General features: G+C 48.8%; 10 protein-coding genes across 10 annotated transcripts; 6 read left to right on the top strand and 4 right to left on the bottom strand.

Moving 5' to 3' along the window:
* Positions 1–624: 624 nt before the first annotated feature.
* Positions 625–2,761, top strand: N7515_001871 (NCA2 family protein; the record flags this gene model as incomplete). Its single annotated transcript, XM_056662615.1, has 4 exons — positions 625–641; positions 730–2,256; positions 2,323–2,448; positions 2,524–2,761. The coding sequence occupies 4 exons, from the start codon at positions 625–627 to the stop codon at positions 2,759–2,761; spliced, it is 1,908 nt and encodes a 635-aa protein (XP_056524728.1).
* Positions 2,762–3,417: 656 nt separating this feature from the next.
* srgA (Rab family GTPase srgA) lies at positions 3,418–4,169 on the top strand (the record flags this gene model as incomplete). Its single annotated transcript, XM_056662614.1, has 3 exons — positions 3,418–3,447; positions 3,515–3,782; positions 3,847–4,169. The coding sequence occupies 3 exons, from the start codon at positions 3,418–3,420 to the stop codon at positions 4,167–4,169; spliced, it is 621 nt and encodes a 206-aa protein (XP_056524727.1).
* A 677-nt stretch (positions 4,170–4,846) lies between these two features.
* N7515_001869 (putative AAA family ATPase) lies at positions 4,847–7,161 on the top strand (the record flags this gene model as incomplete). Its single annotated transcript, XM_056662613.1, has 2 exons — positions 4,847–6,382; positions 6,445–7,161. 2 exons carry the CDS (start codon positions 4,847–4,849, stop codon positions 7,159–7,161), a joined length of 2,253 nt encoding a protein of 750 aa, XP_056524726.1.
* Positions 7,162–8,118: 957 nt separating this feature from the next.
* Positions 8,119–8,517, top strand: N7515_001868 (ATPase AAA-type core; the record flags this gene model as incomplete). The annotated part of the gene is made up of 1 exon (XM_056662612.1): positions 8,119–8,517. One exon carries the CDS (start codon positions 8,119–8,121, stop codon positions 8,515–8,517), a length of 399 nt encoding a protein of 132 aa, XP_056524725.1.
* Positions 8,518–8,867: 350 nt separating this feature from the next.
* On the bottom strand, positions 8,868–17,679 carry atrA (protein kinase MEC1; the record flags this gene model as incomplete). The annotated part of the gene is made up of 25 exons (XM_056662611.1): positions 8,868–9,059; positions 9,118–9,236; positions 9,296–9,468; positions 9,567–9,689; positions 9,746–9,834; positions 9,928–10,013; positions 10,063–10,260; positions 10,311–10,602; positions 10,651–10,845; positions 10,896–10,995; positions 11,057–11,218; positions 11,269–11,361; positions 11,410–11,507; positions 11,561–11,864; positions 11,926–12,394; positions 12,455–12,995; positions 13,064–13,652; positions 13,742–14,292; positions 14,347–14,592; positions 14,651–15,130; positions 15,194–15,290; positions 15,347–15,499; positions 15,551–15,949; positions 16,020–17,037; positions 17,100–17,679. The coding sequence occupies 25 exons, from the start codon at positions 17,677–17,679 to the stop codon at positions 8,868–8,870; spliced, it is 7,347 nt and encodes a 2,448-aa protein (XP_056524724.1).
* Positions 17,680–18,250: 571 nt separating this feature from the next.
* Positions 18,251–19,004, top strand: N7515_001866 (nucleoside deaminase; the record flags this gene model as incomplete). Its single annotated transcript, XM_056662610.1, has 5 exons — positions 18,251–18,316; positions 18,368–18,472; positions 18,522–18,730; positions 18,782–18,879; positions 18,934–19,004. Coding segments are annotated over 5 exons (549 nt in total), but the record flags the coding sequence as incomplete, so codon positions are not given.
* Positions 19,005–19,310: 306 nt separating this feature from the next.
* N7515_001865 (putative NADH-ubiquinone oxidoreductase 21 kDa subunit) lies at positions 19,311–20,140 on the bottom strand (the record flags this gene model as incomplete). The annotated part of the gene is made up of 5 exons (XM_056662609.1): positions 19,311–19,385; positions 19,443–19,645; positions 19,714–19,919; positions 19,979–19,995; positions 20,081–20,140. The coding sequence occupies 5 exons, from the start codon at positions 20,138–20,140 to the stop codon at positions 19,311–19,313; spliced, it is 561 nt and encodes a 186-aa protein (XP_056524722.1).
* A 346-nt stretch (positions 20,141–20,486) lies between these two features.
* N7515_001864 (Chromosome segregation in meiosis protein 3) lies at positions 20,487–21,452 on the top strand (the record flags this gene model as incomplete). Its single annotated transcript, XM_056662608.1, has 3 exons — positions 20,487–20,716; positions 20,808–20,886; positions 20,955–21,452. The coding sequence occupies 3 exons, from the start codon at positions 20,487–20,489 to the stop codon at positions 21,450–21,452; spliced, it is 807 nt and encodes a 268-aa protein (XP_056524721.1).
* A 361-nt stretch (positions 21,453–21,813) lies between these two features.
* Positions 21,814–23,565, bottom strand: N7515_001863 (RCC1 domain-containing protein; the record flags this gene model as incomplete). Its single annotated transcript, XM_056662607.1, has 2 exons — positions 21,814–22,638; positions 22,693–23,565. 2 exons carry the CDS (start codon positions 23,563–23,565, stop codon positions 21,814–21,816), a joined length of 1,698 nt encoding a protein of 565 aa, XP_056524720.1.
* Positions 23,566–23,879: 314 nt separating this feature from the next.
* On the bottom strand, positions 23,880–25,751 carry N7515_001862 (RibD family protein; the record flags this gene model as incomplete). Its single annotated transcript, XM_056662606.1, has 1 exon — positions 23,880–25,751. One exon carries the CDS (start codon positions 25,749–25,751, stop codon positions 23,880–23,882), a length of 1,872 nt encoding a protein of 623 aa, XP_056524719.1.
* Positions 25,752–25,972: the final 221 nt, after the last annotated feature.

The following is a 25,972-nucleotide window of genomic DNA, read 5'->3' as shown; positions in this document are numbered from 1 at the left end:
AGCAAGAAGAAAAGGATGAAGATGTGAAGCTGAGAAAGTAAAATTCTCAGAAGTGTAGGTAAAAGAGGTTATAAAGGGAAAGAAAATAAAATAAAATAAAATAGGATCCGGAGATCAGGGACAAGTCCAATCCCGACGTGGCGAGATCAACTTTTTCTCCCCCCTGAGCCTAGGGGTAAGGCCACTGGTGAGCCGATCCCCATCCGAGATCACCCCACCTGCAGAAGTCAGGTCATGGGGAATTTGATGTTCTTTGTTTGGTCAGACTTTCCCCGATTTGAACCTTTCGATATTATCATTTGTTAAAAGAAATAACATACAAATGTACCTTGAAAATGTGCTTCAATTACACCAGCTCCATACATTAGGTGACTACTACTGCAGTACAATATTTACACATAGGGTGGAATGTTCCCGTGACCCAGTATCGTCGCTACCGTGTAGGGCCGAGTACAGTTTGCATTATTCGCACTTTACATGGTTTGCACTGTTTATCTGAGTTGCATGATTTGCATATTTGCCACATGACGACATTACTGTGTACGTGAACCTACTGTACTCCGTACCTCGAATGATTATTCCCTCCGGATGAGCAGTGCCTCATATCCATCGAAAGATTCGGTAATGTCTGTCATACGAGAGTGAGTCCGGAATAATCCATGAAACAAAACAGCAGAAGAGACGAAAAGAAACCAAAGATCATAATACTCAAACCCGCTCTTCCCACAGAACTGTTCGCGGCGTCAACACTCAACTCGATCGTCTCCAACAACAAATCCCAAGCCCCCAAACAATTGAGGCTGTGGATATATCCTCCGTCTCCGTTGAGTCAATCGGTCGATTACAAGATATTATCAACACCCTTTCGGTGACTTCCAAGACCCAACCTCTTCTCCCTCCTAGTCGGTTGGCAGACTTACTGTCAGGTCCTGCCTTCTCCCATCTTCAGGTACAGACTGCTGTATCCGTTGGACATAGTCCACAAATCTCGGACTATGTATGGATAGTGGCCGCGAAGGCTGCCGTTCAGGCATCAGGGCTGGTCATGAACACACTCTTGGACCAAACGCTCCAACTTCACGATGAGGCCTATTACTGGGGCGAGACTCTGGGCTCCATCTGGTATAGCGCTCTGTATGCCGTTCAAGAATCCCCAGAGCAATTATTACGGTGGACGAAGGACGCATGTATCAGTCAGACTTACCGAGGAGCCCCGTCCATCAGTGATAGGTGGTCCCAATTCTACCAGATTGTTCGCCAAAACGGCTGGAAACTCGGAGGCTACTCCATACGGGCTCATATGCTGTCCCCAGTCAGGTCATGTCGGGCAGAAATGCGACAGAAACGGGACCTGCTCCTGGCAATGAAAGACCTTCACACTAGCAGTCTTGGGCTACTGATGGGAGGGTGGCAATCTTTCGAGGCGAACGGCTCTGCGGACCCCAGTACCGAGGCTCTGAGCAGCGAATGGCGCGATGCAATTTACAAAGCAGTGGTGCTGATTGAAGCCGTTTTCCAACAGCTAGCACTCGAGCCCACTATGCAAGAGTTGGAACAGGGGATATTTGCCGCTCTGGATAAGGACTCCGGAAAAATAGAATCGCAAACACAAGGGGAGAATCCGGTTCTTAAACCTTTGGATTTGATCGAACGACTTGTGCGTGTACTCCGAGACAAGCTGCCAAACCACGCCGTTTCCACGTCCAAATTTATCCGTCGCCACGGGCGTCCTTCCTGTTTAGTCCGCTTTTGGTTACCCGTATCAGTCGCTGTCTTTACAGGATGTACATCGATGAGATTCTTGGCCAATAGACAAGAGGACATCGTTCAATGGATTGTGAATATCGGATCCACCACTGTCGATTTCTGGGGCAATTGGGTCGTTGACCCAATTCGAAAACTCATTGGAACGATCCGGCATGACGAGAAAAGCGAGATCGCCATCATGAGCAAGAATAGCCTGCTGGCTGACCGGGCAAGCCTTGAAAGGATGGTGGTTGATTTTGTTCGCGACCGTCCGGAACTGTCGCGGGGGGTTTGGGATGATCCGACCGCCATCGTCGATTCTGTCAAGGAGGGCGATTTGACGCCTGTTCTGAGAGCATATGAAAGAGATCTACGGTCGCCATTTGTTGGCACCGTTAAAGGCGACCTCGTCCGCGCCCTTCTTATCCAGATACAGAAGACGAAAGTTGATGTGGAAATAGCCATCAGTGGTATCGATGCCCTGCTGAAGAGCCAGGAGCTTGTATTCGGGTATGTCTCCAGCATACGGACGTCATCCAGGCCACTTTTTGTCTCTAACCCTCGGTATCTTTACAGGTTCGTTGGATTGACCCCAGGAATCTTGGTGTCTTTCGCAACTCTGAAATGGTTTGCTGGTCTCCTTGGTAGCAGACGAGGATTGCGAAAAGGCAAACAGCGACATGAAGCAAAGCGCGGGTTACGGTAAGATGTCCCGGAGCTAGCAAAGCACGTATTATCTTGAAAAGAAATAGCGCTGATCTCAACTCTCATTTCTAGGAATGTGGCCCGCATTTTGACTTCTTCTACGGTTCTGTCTAATGGGACTATCCCTTACAAGGTCTCCGGGCAATTGATATGTGAGGCAGAAGTTCTTCTTCAACAGGTGAAAACAGTTTTCGGAAGCATGCAGTACGACGAATTCCGCGAAGACATTCGAGATCTCCTGAATGCTCAGAATGGAGTGGACAAGCAACTTCGGGTGCTTGAAAGGATGAGATGGGCTTATTTCCAATAGGTTTTAGGGGGAACCTCTCCGGACTCTAACAATACCATAATTCCAAAGAATCACGCCAGGTATAATTAACATTTGAAGTCATTTATGTAGTTGCCTACATGTAAGTGTAAATGTACAGAAGAGTGTCGTGTCGGATGTAGTACTTCGTAGTTCGTACAACAAAAAATTGGGGCGTGGGGCCCCATGTCGCTTACATAATAATGCAACGGGATGGCTCCTTACCGTAGTTGTGTACCGTCATCACCTTCCACCCCATAGGTGGTGCCTCGTTCTTCCTCTTTCCCGTTAAAACAACTCTCGAAATCTCTCAGCTCGTGGATGATTTGTTGTGAGATCTGCGCTTGAAGTTTACAATACCGTTGTATCTTCGCCTTATCACATTGGGTCGGTTCCAGCATCTGGCCCCCGAAGCTCCTGATAAGTCCTCGGGGCAACTTGGGAATCCTGTCAACCTAAGCCCCCCATCTGGTTGCTCTGATTCACCTGAAAGCGATACCTACTTCTCCGGCAATTCACACAAAGTCATTTTATCCAGATCAACATTCCCTTGCCTCTCGACTCGACGGTTTCCCGGATTCCTATCCGTCTCCTTATCCATAGTTGACATTGTCAAGTACGGCACTTCGACTTCTTCCCAAATATCACCATAATTCATCATGGCAGGCACACGGAATTATGACTTCCTGGTCAGTATTAACACCTGTTTCAAATCTAGCATCACACATCGCTGGCCCATCGCTAATTTTCCCATAGATCAAGCTGTTGTTGATCGGGGACTCGGGGGTGGGTAAATCATGTTGTCTGTTACGTTTCAGCGAGGACTCTTTCACTCCATCATTCATCACTACTATCGGGATTGACTTCAAGATCCGAACGATCGAGTTGGACGGAAAGAGGGTGAAGCTGCAGATCTGGGACACTGCAGGTCAAGAGCGCTTTCGCACCATCACGACGGCGTACTACCGAGGTGCCATGGGTATCCTTCTTGTTTATGATGTGACAGATGAGCGGTCATTCCAAAGTAAGCTTAATATCTCCCGTCTCGACTGGTTGGGTGTGCCTGACCACGCTCTTTTTGATCCTAGACATTCGGACCTGGTTTTCAAACGTCGAACAACATGCCAGTGAAGGTGTACACAAGATTCTCATCGGAAACAAGTGCGACTGGGAAGAGAAACGAGCGGTCTCTACCGAGCAAGGCCAGCAACTTGCTGATGAACTCGGCATTCCCTTCCTTGAGGTTTCGGCTAAGAACAACATCAACATCGAGAAGGCATTCTACAGCCTTGCATCGGATATAAAGAAGGGGATGGACACTTCCAAGACTGAACAGTCTGGTTCTCAGGGAGTCAGTATAGACCAACAAGGCTCTGGTTTGAATGGCAACTCTGGGGGCAAGTGTTGTTAGCTGTATCACCACTCCTCTTGTGTCTTTGGTTTCTTTTTCTTTGGTCTTTTTTTTTTCTCGCATGCCTTACCCTATCACATATGTTTTAGTTCTTTTTCCCTTGCATCCATTCGGATTATTGTCTACTGTTTTGCTACACTATCATGTGCACGAGATTTGAATGTCTAAGTTTTTATGAAGAGTTGCTCATGAACCGAGTATCATACAATCTTGTTCATACCTTTGATACTCTGTAGTTTATATGTGACTGATTGTATGTATGGACTATCGAATATCGATCATGTTCATCACCGGGTCCCCACTTTTCTTTCCGATCAACCTTTTTATTCTTTTTCTTTTTCTTTTTCTTTTCATTCTTCGTCTTTTCCTCTTGACTTAGGAAGAATCATCTCTTACACATTACTGTTCTCTCTCTTTTCTTCTCAATGAACCAACTCTCTATTTGACTTAGACAAGAGAATATCTCGATCTCTCATCTCTTCCTTTGCCCCTCCCCCGCCAAAAAATTCGCATTCCCCCTTCGCAACTTTCATGTGTTAAAAAGGTGTCGGACGTTCAATATATGCAATAAAATTCTTTAATATCAGTCTGACATATCCAACGCAAGAGAAACCCGAAAACATAGGATCTCCGACATCAACTTTCCTACCTGCAGCACGTCTTCTGATACCTCCATTATGTCCGAGGTTCGCAGTTTTACAGCTCGTCCACTATCAAAACAACAGGCGCGAAAAGATCTTAAAGATGCCTTCCGTGTCTATCTATCTTCTTCTTCGTTAGCTGCGCTAAGGCTTCAAACAGAAAGCATTTGCATTCTGAGGCAGGCCGATGGGCCACCCAGAACGGCCATCGCTTGGTATGCGGCCGAGAACATCCAGAACACAGTGATGCAAATATCCAGAACTCTTCAGGATTGTTACGAGATCAAGATTGGGGAGAAAGTCTCTATCACCAGGGCTGAAGGCCCCTTAGAAGACATCGACCTGGTGACGTTGGCGGACTGTTCAGACCCCGAGAAAATTGCCAAACATGGCTCGATCCTGGATAAGGACAGGTCTCACTGGGAATGGGCCTTGGATGAGAAGCTTCTCAGATGTGGGTGTTTGACTACGGGATTGGTTTTTGAGCTAGAGCTCAAAGGCCAAGCTAGGAGTTTCCGAGTGATCAGCATACGTTCTCAGAATTCTCTTTCTAGTCATACCCTATTTCAATTCACAGAGGCTTCGAGGATCTCCCTAGGCCCCGTCACAGAAGAAAGAGAAGAAAGCACATCGCACATTCAGGTTCAACCTGCCGGCCTTGGAGGCCTCTCCCGCCAGATTGAGCATATCAATGAAAGTTTATCCGACTTCAACCTGGATCCCCGAAAGCCGGTGATGCCATCGTTCTACGAGACCAGCCGGGGGCTTCTACTTTATGGTCCGAAGGGCACTGGCAAAACAAGCCTTCTGGAACAGATCGAGAAGGCTGGTTGGAGGCAGACATTCAAGATTGGCGCGTCAACTCTTGGTAGAAGCGTTGGCGAGGGCGAGCTCAAATTGCGCAACATCTTCCAAGAGGCGGCTCGCGCTAAGCCCAGTGTGATTATCATCGACCAATTGGAATTCATTGCTCCCAAGCGAACCTCGATTGAGTCACAGTCACTTGCCTCTGTCCTATGTGAGAACCTAGATGCTATTCGGAATTCCTCCATTCTCGTGGTGGCCGCAACGAGACACCCCAATCAAGTTGATGACGCTCTCAGGACCCCTCATCGACTTGGGACAGAAATCGAGATACAGATTCCTACTGCTCGGGATCGAGCCGAGATACTACATGCCATTCGTGGGCCGGTATCCGCTGGCTTGACAGACGAGCTTGTGGAGCTACTGGCCGAAAAGACACACGGATATGTTGGGGCGGACCTTTTCGCCCTCTTGCAATTGATTTGTCGTAAAGCTCGTCAACGGCAACTAATTGGACCAAGTTCAACAGCGACATCGGGGAATCCCACAACCGACACGTATAGCTCGCATCATGGAGACTCCAACCATGATGACTTGGCCGTTCCATTGGAGATACAAGAGACGGATATTCTGCTTTCCCTGCAAGAAATTCGCCCAACGGCCATGCGGGAAGTGTTTTTGGAAACCCCAAAGGTGAGATGGTCAGACATCGGTGGACAGCACGACATCAAGAAACGACTCCAACAAGCTGTCGAGCGGCCCTTGAAGGTGAGCTCCATTCTGAACTCCAGCAGACGCCTTTTGGAGACTAAATTCTCTCTCTACCTTAGTATCCCCAGCGCATGCGCAGACTTAACGTGAACAGTAAAAAGGGAGTTCTGCTTTATGGGCCTCCAGGCTGTTCCAAGACACTGACAGTCAAAGCTCTAGCCACAGAGGCGGGATTGAACTTTCTGGCTGTCAAGGGCGCAGAGATTCTCAGCATGTATGTTGGAGAGTCCGAGCGATCATTGAGGGAAATATTCAGAAAGGCCCGGGCAGCCCGGCCCAGTATCATCTTCTTTGACGAGATTGATGCCATTGCTGCTCGACGTAGTAGTGGTTCGGGGGGAGTCAATGTTCTTACAACTTTGCTGAACGAAATGGATGGCATCGAGGAGCTCCGAAACGTGTTGGTCATTGCTGCAACCAATAAGCCCGATGTCCTGGACCCCGCACTGATGCGCCCGGGGCGACTGGACAACATTCTTTACATTGGACCCCCGGATTTTGAGGCACGCAGAGAAATCTTACGCATTTGGGCCAAGAAGTCTGTGGTGAACCCAGAAGTTGATTTGGACAATCTAGCGTCCCTGACCGAAGGTTATTCTGGCGCCGAGATTGTGAGCATCTGTGAAACTGCTGGAGGTGCAGCACTTGACGAGGAGGAGGAGACACAGCAGGAGCTAGATGTGCAGTGGAAACACTTTGAACATGCACTAGGACAAGTACGGCGGCAGATCACGGATGCTGTCATCCAGGAGTATGCGAGGTGGAGAGAGGGCTAGAGGCAGGTCAGGTGTAAATATAAATCAAAACCAAAAGATAGAAAAGATTTGAGAGCGGAATTGAAGTTGAAGTGCACATAACTATGGTTTCTACATAGGTGATTACCATATCGGGTTAGTCTCTATCCCTTCCCTCGGTCACATCTCTCTCTCTCTCTCTCTCTCTCTCTACCACCTTCACAAACACCATTCTTCTCCATATTCCAGGTCCCCGATCTTTACTATCAAAAGTCCCGCTTCCGCCAGTCAGATAATCTCCTTTTGAAAGCCAAAATCTTGCTAGAAACTCTGGATTCACTTGCGGTGTCCTCAAACTTCAACATGTCTCTCAGATCATCTCGACATTCACCACTACACTCACCAGAGCCAGACCGAGCACGGTCGCGCTCTCCACGCCCCTCGAGGCCCCGAAGTGAGAGTCCGTCCCGAAGTCGAAGCCTATCGCATGGACGACGTGATCGCTATCGTTCAAGAACCCAATCTCGGTCTCCCTCCCGTGGTAGAACCCGATCTCGCAGTCGTAGTCGAGGCGGCCGTCGTTATCACAGCCGAAGCGGGAGCCGCTCACCTACTCCGAATCCTAGTCCTCCAAGAAGTTCCAAGGTATGTGCCTGTCTGATGCTTGTTGGGATATGGCCGCCCATCCAATGACGTTATCTATGAACCCAATACTGACATTTCTCCTCCACTAGATCGTCGTTGAAAAACTAACAAAAAATGTCACGGAAAATCACATCCGTGAAATTTTCGGAGGGTTTGGTGAAATAGAGTATCTCGACCTTCCAGTCAACAAAGCCTGTAAGACTCGCCTTGGCTCCTTTGACGTTTGTTCGTCTCCTAACAATCCTACAGTCATGACAAACAGGGGAACTGCGTATATCCTTTACTACGACCCCGCTGACGCGGAAGCAGCCATTGCCCATATGCATGAGGCTCAGCTTGACGGCGCCATCCTAAATGTCTCAATCGTTCTTCCTCGCCGCAAATTCTCCCGCTCGCCGCCCCCTGCATCAGCTCGAGGGAACGGTGGCCGCTCCAGATATGGTCGCGGATCCTATGCAGGGCCACCATCTCCCCCCAGACGACATGGCGGTGGTCGCCATACAGAACGACATGACATCTATAGACCCCAGTCCACGTCCAGATCACGATCTCCAGTTCGCTCTCGGTCATATTCATCTGAATCTCGGTCACCGCCACCACGCAGAGGTAGTCCCTACGCGGACTCCCGGCATCACAGGCGCCGAAGCCCGAGTTACAGCAGCTACGGTTACAGCAGTCGAAGTCGCAGTCCAGACCGCAACCGAGGCCGTAATCGACATTAAGCATCAATTGTTCTGCAGCCCTATAACTTGAGTAATGTACCCAGTGCTAAGGGAGTTTGCACGGAGTTTGCATACGACTTCCGGTCCTGGAAGGGCTGAATCACCCCCGCAAGATATCTCCAATAGCTAGTTCTATGCGACCACCAGCCTATTCAGCCCATTCAGGGCTTCCAACAAATCAAAAGACAAAAGTTCCCCGATTTCTTCCAGTGTTCAATTAAAATGAATGTATTGATATGTTGTACGTAGAACCATAAGAGGGGAAAAAATAGGGTCACCGGCGCAGTCATAAGGAGTCCATAAGCCTTGAATTCCGGTTTTCTCACCGTGCATACCTACTAACTTCTGAGCTGCAATTCTGTTCCTACTTCCTGAAATGCTTCAGAAGAATGCACACCATCCGATATACATTGCCGCCAATTTCCGCTTGTCTGTTGCCTGGACGATCAGTTCATCCACCTGGCCATCCACTGAAAGTGCAATGGGCTGCTTCGACATAAAGCCACGGAGCTTATTTCGAACATCTTCCAGAACACCGGCAGGTGTGTCCGGAACATTCGCATGAGTGCGACGCTGGAGTGAAGAGACTTGTCAGGAAACATTGACTTGTCGAGAGATAGGATGGACTCACCCTCTTTCCGATAAAATCGGTGGTTGGATCATGCAAGAATGTTTCAAGCACAGTCATCAAGGCATCCTCATTCTGTCGCAGCAGGCTGAGGGTGATTTCACAAGTCCTTCTGAAGGGACCTATAGACCACGGGATATTAGTGGACGAGTGGTATTTTGGGGTTCGTTCTCATACTGACCGTTATATCCGTAAGCGCCAAATGCATCGACCATGTTATGCGTCAGCCGAAACGGGACGACTTCGGGCTTTTCAAACGTTTGGCCCTTGTCAAAAAGACAGTTGAAATCAACATGTAGGAGGCCGCCGGTCCCTTCTTCGAACGACAGGTTCTCGCCATGCCGATCACCCAAACTGTGTATAAAAAAGGGATATGGTTAACAAGCTGGAACTAAGACACTGAACGAGAAGCATGTATAGCCCATAGAGCATTGAATGGCGTGAAAACATACCCAAGAACATATCCAACCATTGACATCACCGCGGAAGATCGGGTGTACCTCAGTCTCGCTGTAAACCATGCTTCTGTCTCGGGGAACATCTCGATGAACCATTCATGAAGGACCGGGGGAAGCCTAACACCGTCAGTACAAGGGAACAAGTGTGATTAGGAGTGCCACCGGGAACCGACTTGGCCAGGATCTTAGTGGTGAACAAAGGCAACTTGCTAAATGATCGATCAGCGCAGATCTCGGTCAGACACTGCCTGATCTCATTGTACTATTGCACACGTTAGCATCCTAACCTGCACATCATCCTACGCGGTGAACTTGCGTTTGGTGCAATGCCCCTTTCGCGTAATAATTTGATGACAATTTCTCTTAGGGTGCGGAGATTGTCAACCCATTCAATAAGTCCACATTCCTCGTTCAGAGGCGTCACAGCGTACGTTTTGATATCTGTTCCGAGTTAGTCGTTGGCTAAGGGGCAGTTGATCCAACTACTTACACATGCGCCGCTTGCTTGATTCAACGTCCCTCTTTAAAAATCGGTTGATCATGTTGTTGAACTCCATGAGACGCTGATCCTTGCGTAAATCGTCTTTAGGCTTGCAGAGCGCATTGTAGATCTTCCCATCAGATCCCCGTAAGCTAATTTTGCGAGGCTTTTGCAGCGAATTCAGAATCTGCGCTTCATCAAGAACAGCTGGATTTGATTAGTTTGGATCTGAGTGTTTAGATATTCGATCAACATACCCTCAATGGTTGTTGGATCCCGAGGGAAGGCCCTGAAACCTTTGATGTATTCGATGTTTTGACTGGCAGGAAGACTTGGGATCAACATCGCTTGAAAAGGAACCACTAGTCGACACGGTGCGACTTTGTGATTGAACCCTAGATTACGGCCAAGTTGAACCCTAGATGCCTTTTCCTCGATGGGAGCAAGGCAGAGCTGGAGTAGTTCCTCTGAGAATTTTGTACCCTGAGTGATCATGCGACGAATTTCTGCTCCTTTTGAGGATTCTCCTTTGGACTTGTTGCCATAGTCCTGAAGTAATCAGTATGTTGTGTCGCGACTGGGAGGAACAAGGCTTACTATGATTTTCTGGAGGCAATTATAACCCCTTTTGGCTCGCTCCTTATTAGAAGACTTGACAACGGCCAAGACCGTCCAGAGACCTTGCTGTGGGAAATTGTGGACTGCCTTGGCTACAATCCGCATGAGCAGATCATAGACTGTGGTGTTGGGGTGACAAATCCTGGCAACCACCTGGGGCAGTATCGTGAAAAGCTACAGCTGTTAGCTATACATCAGGGCAATTTGACAACCAGTCAACTTACTAGAGCTGCTTGCAGGCGCTTATCAATGAATTTCTTCAATTGCGCATGCATCTCATCGAGGCTTTTCTTCCGTTGGGCCTGTGTATGCTTCTGAAATTCCCTAGACATTATATTGGTCATAAGCAATTCTTCATCGGGCAAACTCATAGGATGGTTCTTACTCATTGTCACCTCTCTTCGGATCAATGGGCTGTTCCACGATAGAGGCATGTTCAAGCCAGAGGGTCAGGAGCTTGGGTAATGTCTGGAAGACATATTTGGTCCCATATGTCAATGAACGAAGATAATTGTCTATGACAAGCTTTGTGGCCTCTCCACTCAGACTGCGAGACATTAGTGCTAGACAGGGGAATGGGATGCTTGGTCAACTGACTAAATCTGGGCTTCTTTTCCCATTGGTTTGGCCTTTTCGGACTCGAGAATCTTATTGTAATGCTTTCCAAGGTAATAGTGTGCCCTCTCCCATCTGTCCGCGCATTAGAATGTGATAGCAGTAGGAGGTGGCATAACTTACTTAGGGTACAGCTTGATAGCCTCTCGATATCTCTGGACAATGGCCTGCGAATGGGTCTGGCCAGCCCTATCTGTCCATTTAGCTAGCATGAGATGGGCCTACATGAGTTAGTATTATAGCCGATGTAGGTTGCATGTGTCAGATTACGTACGAGAGCAGTGGACTCATTCTGATACTGTCCATGACCCGATAGGAATGACATGGCTTCAACTTCATTTGAAGACGTACTCGGGACGGCTTCGTTGGCGGATATTGCGCCTTCGAGAGTCTGAATGGCTTTCCGATGATGTCCATCTTTCCATAGAAGTCGCGCGTGTTCGATAGAAGCAGATCTGTCTTTCAATCGTGCAGCATTGAGCATTGAATGATATGCTTGGCTACTAAAATTGCCTTTTCTTGAAAGACGAGCGCTGGTGAGCCATGCAGCAGAGATATCGGAATCCGCGAAATCGCCCCTATATTGTACATGTTAGTAATTTTCTCTCTTTCTTTCTTCTCATTTGACGATGGACTCACGTTAGCTCCATTGTAGCCCGTCTGAGTCCCAATAGATATTGTTTATCGGACAAGTATCCGCCCAAAACATCCAATCGTCTGTCTAGGGCACCCAACAAACCCCGACGCGACTGGTTTGGTTGTGTTTTGGCAATTGCTTCGACCTCCGACAAAGCATGTAACCGGAGCATGTCATCATGGCATGATTGTAGCGATGTCACGGTATTTGTGGTCAGTGATCGGGCGACACTGAGTCTGAGCTCGTTGATTTTATCCGTAAACGCCCCGTCTTGTTTTTGACGAAGAGCGTCGAGAGCTGACCCTATGCCGACATTGAACTCCTCTGTTCCTTGTTTGGCACAAAGATCGAGATAACCTTCTAACTTGTCCCATCTGCCCATTATCCATGAAGCTTCAACCGCGAAGGGTAGGAAGCGTGAAGCGGCTGACTCGCTCTCTTTGAGAACCTCAAAACGAGTGAGAATAGCATCTAGAGAACTGTTAGCAAGAGGCTGGTGGATGTGAGTGACATGTCACCGTCAGTCATTACCTTGTTGGCCGGACTCTTTCAGACAGGTCACGAGATTCCACTGCGCATCAACATTATCGGGCTCCTTCTCGAGTTGCAGCTCATACCAACTCTGCGCCGTGGCCCATCTCCCTGCTTTGCGGTGTTCAAGGATTTGCTGGTCTATGTCCAGTGCAGACAAATGGCTTGAAATGCCTTCAATTCCATCGGGTTCGTCGATCTGGCTGTAAATATCTTGTAGCCTTTGGTAAAGAGGCTCAAAGCTGGCTCGCTCTTGTGACTCTCCGTGGGCCTTGGACTTTCGAATGTACTGTTCCCAATGGAAGAGTGCTTTGGAGAATGATTTACATTCAACGGCTCGTTTCGAGATGACCTCAGGCGGTATGGAGGATAGGAGGGATTCAACAGATTTGATCTGTGATGAGTATTTGTCGACGAGCATGTCACGGCTTAGATCCTTATGGGAGCGGCTCGTTTGATGAGAACTGTGATTGAGGCCATTGAGGTGCTTCTTCTTGCCTTGTAGCCATCTAGACAGGTAGTCTAAGACTTCAAAGACACTCTATTGGCGATAATCCCATTGTCAGTACTTATGAAGCCAGTATGATACGTCTGTAGCGGGGTCCTCACTTGGCTACTGCTTATGATTGTTTCGCGAGCATTGTTATTTGTCTCCGGAATAGGGTGCGAAAGAACACTCATTAATTCGCGTTGAAGATCATGTTGTTCTTCTTCGGTGCCCCCAACAATGCGATTCAGGACCGCAAATGGTAATAGGAACGCAGAGATGGAGATATCCTGGCCCTTCACCACACGACTTGATATTGAAAAAACCATTTTGGCGTTATCTCCATTCCCACTTCGTAGGAGATCCTGCACAAATGTTCGGAGCCACTCACTGTGGGTTAGTTTGGGGGAAAATAGAGGGTAATTGACTTCAGTATGGTTGGTCACAACGGTGACCGTATACGTGGATGTGAGAAACGGTGTAAGAGTGTTGCGAACACTCTCCGGAAGCTCCATCCAGCGTTGATATTTTTCATCGCCTTGGAAATCGCGAGAGCGTTGATTAAACACGGCATTTAGTTTGCAAAATCTGAGCAGGCCTTGCATGGCCCATGCTAGAAATCCCTGAGCCCTTGTGTTGGAAGCAGATAAGAACGCCTCAACCAAGACATGCTGGAGGAAGAAAAGAATGAATGCGACTGTTTCTTCCATCCTGTCGAAGTTGGACAAGACAAGTATATCTTTTTCTCCTTGATTGTTTCCACTCGGTTTGGGTCGAGGCAGCCGACAAGACCTAGACACCGAGCTGATAACAGAGTAATGCTGTCGGAGATGTTGCTGAATTTGACGCAACAATCCAGCAGCGACCTAGTCAATTGAGCAATCACAGGGTCTGGTTGCTCGCTGAGAACGGAGTCATGAAGGAACTCTTCATTTGTTGATAGAAATGGGGTCAGTTCCATGAGAGCCTGTTCCACAACAGTAGCATTCTCACTCTGGCAACGACGGATTAATGCCAGGAACTGGCTTCGTACGTCCATTTGGGCCCTCAGATCCGTGATTTTGGCATCAAAGGCGGCCAGCTCCGGAATGGATGCAAGGGAAGGCATGGTGTTGAACGTATCTTGCACAAGTCTTGGATGATTCGTCAAAATGTGATCAATAAGTTGACATGCGCGATCCCTACTCTCCTCAGTCAGGCCACCCCAATACCTGATCACAATTGCCAGCGTTTGATCTATTATTGGCTCGAGATCCTCCTCGCCGAGAGAACTGATCAATGTCTTCCACGCCGAGAATGCGTAATCACATAGTTCCTTAATCTCTAGTGCAGATCGAAGACATGCACAAACCTCCAGTAGTTAGTAACGAAAATTCGAAAACCCTGAAGGCCAAGATGCACATACTTGCGGCAATGCACTGCTAACATGACCCTGGGCAATATTGATCATTTCTTCAATAGCCTTGATGTTTCTTCTCTTCTCCGCCAAGGTTTGTCTTACTTGGAAGTCGTTTATGGCATTCGCGAATTGTGTTATGATGCCGAGAACGTGCTCTTCAATGAAGTGGCTTAGGTCCGCTTTCTTTGACGAACTTCCATGTGCCACCTTCCGCGGAACGAATGTGGCCAACCGACGGAGTGCGTGGTTGAACTGGATTTTTCAATTTAGCAGCAATTCAACAAGACTGGGGATAGAGGTAAGGACGTACTTTCTCCTTCTTTTGCTCACCCGCATCGCCAAGGCTTTTCAGCAAGTCGCAAGCGATGAGAATTGGCTCGATTCTCACTAACTCCGCCAATGACCTACCCTTGAACGCGGGGTCGATCTCTGCTAGAAGAGACATGATCATAGCCTCCGGGTTGTCTGATTGCTGAGATAGGAGGAAAGCAAGAATTGCAGCCAAGTTGTTCTTCTCGGAGCAAACATCAAAAGCAGACTCCCCCTCATTTCGACTGGCACCGATTCTGCAAATGATGTCGCGTTTTCGAGTTAAAACCAGATAGGGCAAGACATGCACTTCTGTCAGCCGGAGGAAACCGTCAACTTTCATGCCGAGCAAGTCACATAGCTGTTCAGCCATATGCGGGCGAGATTGAAGGTTTTTGACTACAGTGACCGAAAGGGTCCTCCAGTAGGGCCGAAACAGGCCAGCAGGGGTCAAAGAAAACCGTTGCGCAAGCTTGGACAACTATATTTGAGGGATCAGCTGCCATTAAGGACATTATAAGCATGTTACCACAGTGGCACGTACCTCGTTGTAGGCGACGGCGCAAATGTAGGGGTTCGAATGACCAAGGTATTCTAACAGCCGAAGAAGGATGATGTTCTTCTCTTCATCTTCGGAGACACTATATGAAGATGAGCTTGCGTTGACGGATAATTGTCAATAGGGATATAAACACACATTGCCAGTCCACAGAGTGTTATGATACAAGCTTCTTGTAGTGACATATCGTCCTTTCCGGAGAGGTTTTGAAGCCATTCAAGCACAACGACAAAGTTGGCTCGACGAACATCTGTCGATAGATTGGAGCGCACAAAAGTCACCACTGTATGTCTATTAAATCGTCAATATCCAGTCTATAGTCGATAAAATCATGGGACGCACCCGGTGGCAATACGCAATTCTCTGATCGAACTTCGTAGAGAGTGAAGACAGAATTCTCCGGCCGCGGACGTTGAGATGTGCATTTGATCGGAATTTGGGGCATGTGTGAGAATTCTTCTCAGCGCGATCATTGCGGAAATTCGAGGGCCAGGCGTGCGTGTGAGCTTAGGGAGGATAAGATTGAAGATGGACCACAAGTCCTCGAATCCGGATTCCTCAAAATTTCCCATATGATCAGGTTGATATTGTTCAACGTCGCATATTTCACAGACGAGCGTCTGTCTCTTTCTAACTTCCGAAGGTTTCGGCAAAAGCTTGCGTGCCACTGCGCAGCAACTCTTGCCCAGCATGTCCAAAAGCTCAATCTTTTGGGGGTCGGAAAGACCATCGTAGGAGGTCCTGATATGCGGTTAGACCATCAGCTCGCACCTTGAGATCTCATATCTTGAGATTATATTTCAGCACTTACTGGATCGAGGAGCAGAGGCCTGCTATAGTTCCGCCACAATCAGATTCAAGGATCGTAGACATCTTCTTCATCAGTACGTCAAGCAAACTATGACTAGTAGATGTAGCCGACGTGATTGAGAAACATAGCCGCTTCGGGGGCCGGACATCTTCATTCGGTTCCGGAGGATGTGAAAGCCCAACTCTCCGCAAGGCCATGTTCGACTGCTCGGAGAAACCTTCCAATGACCCTTGGAGTGAAGGGACCGTCAGCAGTGGCGGTTTATCTGAAAGTTGGGTACGCAAGGCCCGGAGAGAACTCTGCTCAAGGATTAGCTCAAAGGCCCAACGTGTGGAGATATGGTGGGGATTTACGAGGAGACCCAACTCAAGGGGCTGGGAATCAGAACCGCAGCTTTCGACTTTTATCAGAGTGGTGAGCATTGTGTCACTCAGGTGGTGCACGAGCGACTGGGAGGTTTTTGCTGCTTGTGTTAGGTCATCAAAGTAGCGGCCTAGGTGGGCTTGTACGGAAGGCAATCCTCCTATATTTCCAAGACACAGAAAACCACACAGGCACTGAGACCAGGTAGAAGTGAGGCTTATGTCTGAGAGTAAATCTGCCAGAGTAGAGTCTGGTGCACAGCACCGATGCAGGTATGTTAAATATTGCAGAGAGATGTTCTCATCTTCGGGAGTGAGATGAGGCCCGTTCGTCTGCAACCAACCGAGTATGATCTTTTTCAGGCGGTGGAAGCCATTCAATACCCAGGAAAAGTTTTGGCGAAGGATGAAATCATGATTTTTGGGGCGGGTTTGCATTTTGCCCCTTGGGTTGAATGAGTCCAGCAGCCGGCATGCTAAAGATACTGTTTTCATAAAGCCTCCAAGTGCTGTTTTGATCCTGAATAAAGCATCGGGTAGACCGAGGCGTTGCATGTCTTTGATGAGCTTTCCATCTGGACCGGGGATTGTCAAGTCTCCGGAGGGTCTCCCCCGGGCATTGCTATGTTGAGGTCCTTCGAGAGAGCACAGAATATCTAGGGAGAGTCAATCCAGGCCTATTTTTTCCGGACAAGCAGGAGTCGGGTGATCAACTAACCTGACGTGCAGGCACGCAAAAATGCAGCGACGGCATAGCTTGTAGGCATTGAACGGCCATGTCTGAACTGGGAATGAGCTAGCGTTGCACACAGAAGCTGTATTTTCTCGTGAACAGCCTCGGAGGTCCAGGTACTGGCGAGTCGAATGAGTCGTAGAATCAACCATGCGAACAGAGGAGCATGTATATCCTCGCCTAAGATGATAGGGTCGGAGGTTTCCCACAGTACTTGGGGAGCTTTCTCGATGCTTGCATGAATAATGTCTAAGCAGTCAAGGACTTGCCCTTCCAGATCCTGGTCTGGGGCGCTTCCATCTGGACAGATCTCTAACCCAGCTTTTAGTACAATGCAGATGAGTTTGTTGACATCAGTGGCATCCTCATCAACGCGTCGTTGATGCTGTATTTCACTAAGAAGCTCCAGTCGTAGCTGTGCAAAGGTTTCATGGGTAAGGTGTGATTCATGTCCCTGTGTTGCAAGATGCGGTGCGAAACGCGAAGCAAGGATGGAGGAGGCAGGTTCCGCTCTCCAAGCGTTCCTAGGCGCGATGGCCTGTTCATTCTCTCCCCCGGTTGCCATGGGGGACACACATGTTCATAATACCAGGTAAAGGGCTGAATGTCCGTGTGCTACCGATTTCCCAGTGCTGAGTTGTGGTGTGTGAGGTGAAAGCATGCAATTTACGCGGAGTTGATATATCCTTTGACACCTGAGGCATCAACTACCTCACCGAGCCTCCATCGTCTAGGTAGTCATGGTACATGTACTGCGTATGTACGCATACAATCAATTTCAAAGCTGTGCATGTCACCAATAATTCAGCCATGGTTCAGTCCGTACGAGTCTGTATTATTTCACTTATGACCATAGCCTTCAATGTATAGCTGCTATATACATAGTCGTCTTTCTAGGCACACAGCAAAATAGTTAGAAAGATCAAATTTAATCAGAAATCCACTCAAGTCCCTGAGGCTCCCAACTTCATTGTAATTTGTATCTTTCCCCATAGAACATTCATGGGTTGTGGCTCGGAATTGGTCAACCTCACTTTTGAAATTTCAGCCACTCATTTTCTTCTCAGACTCTGATGTATGCTACTTCCCTCCTGAAATCAACTCAACGTCCAACTTATCACGTTAAGATTCCAAATATGGAGTTCAAAGACCTATCAGAAAATTCTAGACATGGGCAGTTCATGAAACAAGCCCTGTGGATGGTACGATCTTTGATGCCCGGGAAATCCGACGCATGCTCATATAGGTTCTAGGGCGAGAAAGCGCTTGAGTCAGGCGAGACCCCTGTGGGTTGTGTCCTGGTACATAACGATCAGATTGTGGGATCGGGCATGAATGACACGAATAGATCAATGAATGTGGGCGACACTGGCATTATCTATGTAATTCTGTGCTGACTTTCGCCAGGGAACTAGACATGCTGAGTTCATAGCAATTGGAGAGATGCTTCAAAGCTACCCCCGATCAGCATTGCAATCTACTGATCTTTACGTTACGGTTGAACCCTGCGTGATGTGTGCCTCTGCACTGAGGCAGTATCGGATTCGCAGTGTCTACTTTGGGTGCGCCAATGATCGGTTTGGAGGCACTGGAGGAGTTCTTCCATTACACTCCGAGTCAGTACACCCTAAACCGAAAACCTCAGATGCAAATCTAATTGATTATAGCCCCTCAATTGACCCTCCATATCCGGTCTACGGCGGGTTGTTCGAGAAGGAAGCAATCATGTTGCTCCGTCGTTTCTATATCCAAGAAAACGAGAAAGGTAGGTGCTCCGATACACGAACTCGTAAGGTCGACCTGCTGATTCCATGTCCAGCTCCCAACCCTAGACCAAAAAAGCATCGAGAGTTGAACACCAGATTCGAGGATGGCAGCGAAGAGGCAACACGGTAAGAAGCAAGCCATCGCCTTCCAGATGGACTGAAAGCACGGTCACTATCTACAACACCGGCGGCCAGATGGAAATTCCTTTGTATTGCAGACGGAAGAGCCATCAAATTCTATATGATAACCCCCATATGAAGATAAGAAGCATCAATATTGATCAGCGAGGGAATCTGGATCATGAATTATCAATTGCGCCCCATAAAAACACACACACTAAATTGGCTATGTGTACAAATCTGCTACACCGAACGGCAAGGCTGCCCATCGTTTCTTCTCCGTAATTTTCCTAGCTGATGGTTTCAGTGTTCATGAGGAGCCAGTGCGCTCTGCCTCCAATTCCCGCTCGGCTTGTTGATAGTACTTGGCGGTGTCCACACCATGCTATAACAAAACAATCAATTATCAATCCGCGCAATTTAGACCAATCTGCGAACTTACCTGGTCGTGATTGACAAAGTTGAACCAAGGAATGACATGGATGAAGAGTTCTGAGTACCGGGAGTTGCGGGCTGCAACGCCTTGTAGGTAAGACGACATCTGGGACTTGCCGTACAGAGGCTCACCCTTCTTGACCTTGTCGACCATCTCACGAGTGTCCATTTCGACTTCTCTGGAGTTTTCGGTAAAACCATAGAAGCGCTCTGTGAAGTGTGAGCTGCGGCACTCAGGAAAAGAGGAAAGGAGTGCGGGGGGGGAAGGTGTGGCTCACGGCAAGATCGCTGATAGAGGACATGAAGACCTCCAAGAAGACCAACGGCTGTCGCAAGTCGCATAACGGGGGCGAAACCACCACGGCCTACGTGCGAGGGGCTGACTCTCTCCATGACCCAGAAGGAAATGGGAGCAGCTGAAGCCATCCCACCGGCCACGGCCCAGTCGGAAGGCCGGGCATATCCGAATACCCGCTTCAGGTGCCTGGTAACCATTATTGTGTGAGCTTGAGACAATTCTTTAGAATCCGGGGTAAAGCGTACGGGTCGGAATCGATTAACTGTGGGATGGGTTAGCAATAAACGGGCGACAATGAGCACACTACAGGAAGGAAGCAGCTCTAATTCATCTGGGTCCAATCATACCGGGTAGTCAGTGTTAGCCCGCTTAGAGGGCACAATGGCCGCTTTGGTATCGGTCGCCATGTTGCTCGAAGCGTGAATGTGCAGCGTTCGAGGTTGAAGTTCTGGGAGTTGGAGGAGAGGAGTACGGGACTAACTTGATTAGGATTAGCGCAATTGAGGCGGACAGGACGCCCGACAGCCAATCACAGCGTAGATAACGAACTACTCGCGTCACGCGCGTCCAGGCCGCATCTGATTGAGTGATATGCTTCCCCATTGTCATCTCATAAACATAAGTTGAATTGCCACTACTCATACCACTGACTTCCTCTCTATATCGAAGAGAGTACTGTGACTTTCACAATCCCTACACATATATTTCTCGGTAAAATTGCGTTGACAACAGCATCTGCGCGCGATTGGAACTATGGCAAACGCGAACATTGCAGACCGAGAAAGGTCGCCGACGGCTGGTGAACTGAACGATCTTTTCGATTACGACGTTGGCTTGGATGAGATTATCCCAGACAACAGTGCTCTGAATACCAACACCAGCAAAGCCTCTGGATCAGGAGATCCTGCACTTGGGTTGGGACTTGATGAAGAGGTCAAAGTCACGAAAAAAAGACAACCTGTGGCCAAACTAGATGAGGGCCGGTAAGTCAGCTATGCTACTCTGTTTCTTACGTCGATGAATTTATCTCGAGTAGGATACCTGAAGCTGCAACAGTACTAATCAATGCGCTAGTTTACTCTCCCAACCAGGTATCCCCAAGCTGCGACATACCGCTAAGCAGAAGCTGAAATTCAAGGGCAAAGGCCACGAGGTTAGATCGAATTCTTTCTAACGTACTTAAGACAAGATCAGGGTGACTTACTTGGGTCTCTATTACAGTTCAAGGACGCCGCACGTCTGCTTAACTTTTATCAGTTATGGCTCGATGATCTGTTCCCTCGCGCAAAGTTCGCAGACGGTTTGACAATGATTGAGAAACTGGGTCACTCGAAACGAATTCAAGTAATGCGGCGAGAATGGATAGATGAGGAGAAACCAAGGCTTTCCCACATCTCTGAACCCACGAGAGAAGACCTTGAACATCGTCAACTCCCCGAAAACACGGTTGATTCCAATCACAACGGGAAGACGATTACCCAGAGCAATGAGAGGACTGCCGACCATGACTTGTTTATTCCAGACCCGAACGAAAGCGTGCCGCCTACCACCAGCTTCCCCGAACCCGAGGACGATGATTTGGATGACCTTCTGAGAGAACAAGACGATGAAATGATCGATGTTGCGTCCGTGTTGCCTGCGTCATCTTCGCGGGCCCCAAATGGTGATGACGATAACTTCGATGCTGAATATGAAGCAATGAAGGAGCTCGGGATGTAACTGTGAAGGAACTTGTACAATAGGTAACCTCTAATGATACTATGTAACTTAATGACGGGATACTACCGAGGTCCGACTCCATGACAACTTCATCGGTTTCTGCCAGTTCACATCGTTTGATTCAATTGCATAGGCTATGAATATTTCAGATAGGATAGTTAGGAAGCAACAAAAGCAAGCATCGAGATTACTATGGTAATACAGTGGAACGTGCCGCAAAAGAAAATGGGAGCCTCGAATAGGCAGGCATTGCCTGTAATCCGTTCGTGTGGTGCTCTGGAACGAGCGAGCATGCAACGGGAGTGAGAAAAGAGCCATGGGATCTTGCGATACAGGGGTGGCTCAGGTAGATGTTTTCACCTTAGACAGTCGTGGGCTCTGTGAATACAGAGAACTGGCCACCAGCACCCGCCCAGTTCAACTTCTTTCCGCGAGTAGCAGTGTTGTCAATGACCGTGGCAACCTCGATATCATCCTGCGTGCCTTGTCCAGTCTGGTATGTGGCAGAGAATCCCCACGACCAGGCACGGCCATCAACGTCGATAGCAAGGGAATGGTCCGATGCAGCTGCGACCATCTTAACCTTCAGTCCAGGGATAGCGGTGGGTTCCATCAGGATACGGGGACGGCCGCGCTCATCCTTGATGACAGCATCGTCAGAAAGCGTATCGATCTTCAAACCGCTTTGGAAACCATCCAAGCGACCCCATACCAAGCATTCACCGTCACCCGCAATGGCAACCGAATGATGAGCACCGCCGCATATCTGAGAGATATTTCGGCCGCTAAGTGAGTCGACCGGCATGGGATGCACAATGGCGGCTTCATCCTCGCCGGCGCCTTCACGAATGGCGGTTGCGCCGAAGCTGTTCAGTCCCCAGGCATAGACTTTACCACTCGCGTGGACAGCGAATGCATGGTATGACCCAGTGCCGATATGAACGATGCCTTTGGGAAGACCGAACTCCCGAGGTAGAAGACCATTCAACCTGTTACGTTCCACAATTCGACGGCCAAGTTGATTCTGTTGTCCCGAGCCCCACGAGTAAACACGCCCTTCTTCGGTCAGGGCAAGAACATGATTGGCGCCACAGATCAAGTGCTTGACCTTCTTCAGGTTGGTGATCAGTTTCGGGGTCTTTTGAACGAGATTTTCCGCATCGAATCCGAGAATTCCATCATTGCTCTAAACCCGTTGTTAGCAAAAGAGATCCAATTTAATCTATTCAGAACAACTTACTCGGAATGTTCCCCAGCCATATACCTGACCATCATCGGTCAGGGCGAAGCTTGCGCTATCAGACGCAGCGACCTCAACAAACACACAGGTCTCGTCGAAATATTCGGAAGGAATCAATCCGGGAGTGGACTCGAGAGGGTTCAGTCCACTATCTTCGTCGTCGGAGTCTGAATCGCTTGTCCCATCAATATCTTTGTAACCGCCATCCCAGGCAGTCTCTCTGCCGAGTGCACCCTGGTCATTCACGCCCCAGGACATGATCCTGTTGCTATGGGTCAGAGCGAGGCAGTGCATACCACCGACGGCAATCTGCACGACTCCGACATCGTCAGGGGCCAGCAGCTTATTCAGACGTGGGCGCTTCACATCGATCACATTTTTAGCTGCGCCCAGGCCCAGCTCACCAGAGCTACCCTCACCACAGACGAAAACGTTCAGCTTGGTCGTGGGGGCCTCATTAATGACGACCTTGGGCTTTGGTGTTTTCTGACGCGGTTTCGCGACACGGGACCGTTTAATTTCGCGTGGCTTTTCTTCATCTTCGTCTGCTTTCCTTTTCTTCGTAATCGTGGTACTCTTGGTAGTAGTAGTGGCCATTTTACGTGGCTTCGTAGCTGACTTGGCAGCTGGTTTCGCAGCAGCTGACTTGGCGGCTGGCTTCGCAGCTGGCTTCGTTGACTTCGCGGTTGTTTTCGCAGTTGTTTTCGCAGCTGACTTGGCGGCTGGCTTCGGAGCTGACTTTGCAGTCTCTTTCACCGATGTTTCTGTCTTTGTCGAGGCGACTTTCCGTGTGCTGGCGCGTACTCGGGGAGCAGTCTCCTTTGATTCTGTCGAAGCCTTAGCGGACTTAGGCGCACTCTTTTTGGGAGGCATTGTGTGAGCTGAGCTACAGAAATAGCAAAGAATGAAGAGAAACAGGGGGAGGAATGTTTGAGAGGCGGAGATGTTGAAGAGAACCAAAGGGAAAGGTTGACGCGCCGGGAAAAAAAAAGAAAAAACAGGCGCCAAGCCAAAACAAGCTAAGTAATGCATTCTCCACCTCCCAGCCTCCTTCTATAACAACTATGAACGACGAGACAATACGGAGTACCGCTATTGATGAATGTCATAAGATTCTTCTCGTTTATTTCCAGTAATTGTTTTTTTTTTTTTGTTCTCTTAATAGCTTTATATTCTGTCGATAAGACTCAATGGCTAGGCTGAATGGTTTCTTCACGCACCCCTGGGGAGCGAATCTTCCCACACATAATTACATTCTGACCCAATGGCATCCATTTGACGTCTCGAGGGTTCAGTGCTGCATTGGGTGTACCCTCCGGGTCTTGTTTTGAATCAGGGCTGACATTGACTCCACCACGCCCAAGGTAAGTGGGAGCAACTGTCACAACAATGGAGTCGATAAAGCTGGTATACTCCGGGTTCAACAATTCACTCAGGACCGTGCCACCACCCTCAATCATGACACTCTTGATGCCCTCGGATGCCAAGGCACGGAAGACAGCTTCCCAACGTAATCGCCAGTGTTGATTATATTCCACAATGCGGAGAAAATCCCCGCCGTAGCCCTTGAGCATCATCAGAGTCTGAGGGTTGATTTGTGCCCCGGGGGACACCACGACCCATGGGGCTTTGCCTTTGCCTTCCACAGCAGTACGCAACATCCGGCATTCAGGATGAACGGGCCACCGGCCCATGGGATCAATGATCACTGGCCTTGGTTGCCACATTCTGCCTAGACCTCCGAATCCACCGGCCCCTTCCAGACGGCAGTTGAGGCCCGGGTTATCAGCAAGAACAGTACCTACGCCGACGAGAATAGCGTCGTGACGGGAGCGAAGATAATGGGTCATCAATTTGGCCTCCGGTCCAGACAGTACTGTCTGCATTCCTGGCTGGAGAGATATCTTGGAGTCCATTGACGACGCGTATGACAAGGTGACATGGGGGAACTCTCGACGCTCAGAGTGATCGGGAAGATAAGGATGTAAGAAATCTAGCGAAAATCGAGGGAAGGACAGGGTATCTGATGGCAAAGAGGATGACGAGGTCAACGAGGCTAGTTGCTTGGGCGAGGGCGCCTCGTTGACACCAGTGCTTTTGGTTTTGACGATCCCATGGCCTTTCTGGTATTCGTATCCCTCGTGTGCAACCAGATCAACCTCTGGGTTTTGTATGCGCCACTTGGCGGAGATGTTGCGAACGTCCGTCACCGTGAAGAACCGCCCTCCAGCCTCCCCCAGCTTTTCTGGCTCTTCTTGGAATTTGGTATAAATGGAAGAAGGCAGGTATCCTTTTATAGACTCTTTGCGCGCATACTCCATTAATCCCGAATTTCGTTTGACTCGGTCGATATAATCGAGGTCATGTGAGTGGACGTTGCAACTGCCTGGCGTCCTCGCAATGGTGACGGTCGAGTATGCACCTTCAAACCGGACAACCTTGATTTGAAAGTTGCAAATTCCTCCTTCTCGTACTCGCTTTTTCCGAGGGCGTTTGCCCTCTGGCAGTGGGCGAGTTTCGGATGTACGGTGAGTTGGGCGCCGTAAACGGCACATATAGTAGTCTGTAGTGCAATGGCCCTCTTTGCTTGCATTTGATCTCTGCTTAACCCACACATTGTCGATGAAGGGCCAATACGTTTCGAATTCTTCGAGGCTGATCTCTATCGGGTCTTTACACTCGAATAGAACCTTTCGTATACGCGCTAGGTTCGGTGGATTGTTGAAAAGGCTAGGCGTAGCCTTCAGGCCTTGATCTGCTGGGACATTGCCGATATGAGCAGGGCTTAGTCCAGCGGCCACACTGTGCTGCGTTGAATCGTTCTCATCTCCGCGTGAAGCCTGCTTATCAAGTGCCCCAGAAAGATTGATCGGTGTTGTGGTTTCGGGTTGCTGCAGGTCTTGATCCATCGCATGTTCTTGTGTACCGCACTGTGGTTGGAATGTTTGATCATCTGTTACCAAGGCACCCTTTACCTGCATGAGACCTCCATTGTGTGAAAATCCCTCGTTGCCGCAAGCCTCTAAGCTGGAGACAGACGCGGTGGAGGCATGGTCCATCCTCGGTAACGTGGCAGAATACAGGTATAGTTGCCTGTGTATTCCCTTCTATGGCAACAAAGGCCATCTCACTGGGAGTAGCCCCGAATAAATAAAGATCAAAAGGAGAAGAGACTCCGAGAGAGTACACAGCGGGAGTCTTGGAAGAAGCTGGTGGGGCGGAGGAAGATACCGCTTTTTGACTTCACCCGTGGATAAATTACTTGCTCGAAAACGTGCCT

Source organism: Penicillium bovifimosum (assembly GCF_028826915.1).
Source record: "Penicillium bovifimosum strain IBT 22155 chromosome Unknown utg000002l_segment0_segment0, whole genome shotgun sequence".
Taxonomy (NCBI): Eukaryota; Fungi; Ascomycota; class Eurotiomycetes; order Eurotiales; family Aspergillaceae; genus Penicillium; species Penicillium bovifimosum.
The sequence above is the reverse complement of the archived record's forward strand: the minus strand, read 5'-3'. Positions and strand labels throughout refer to the sequence as shown.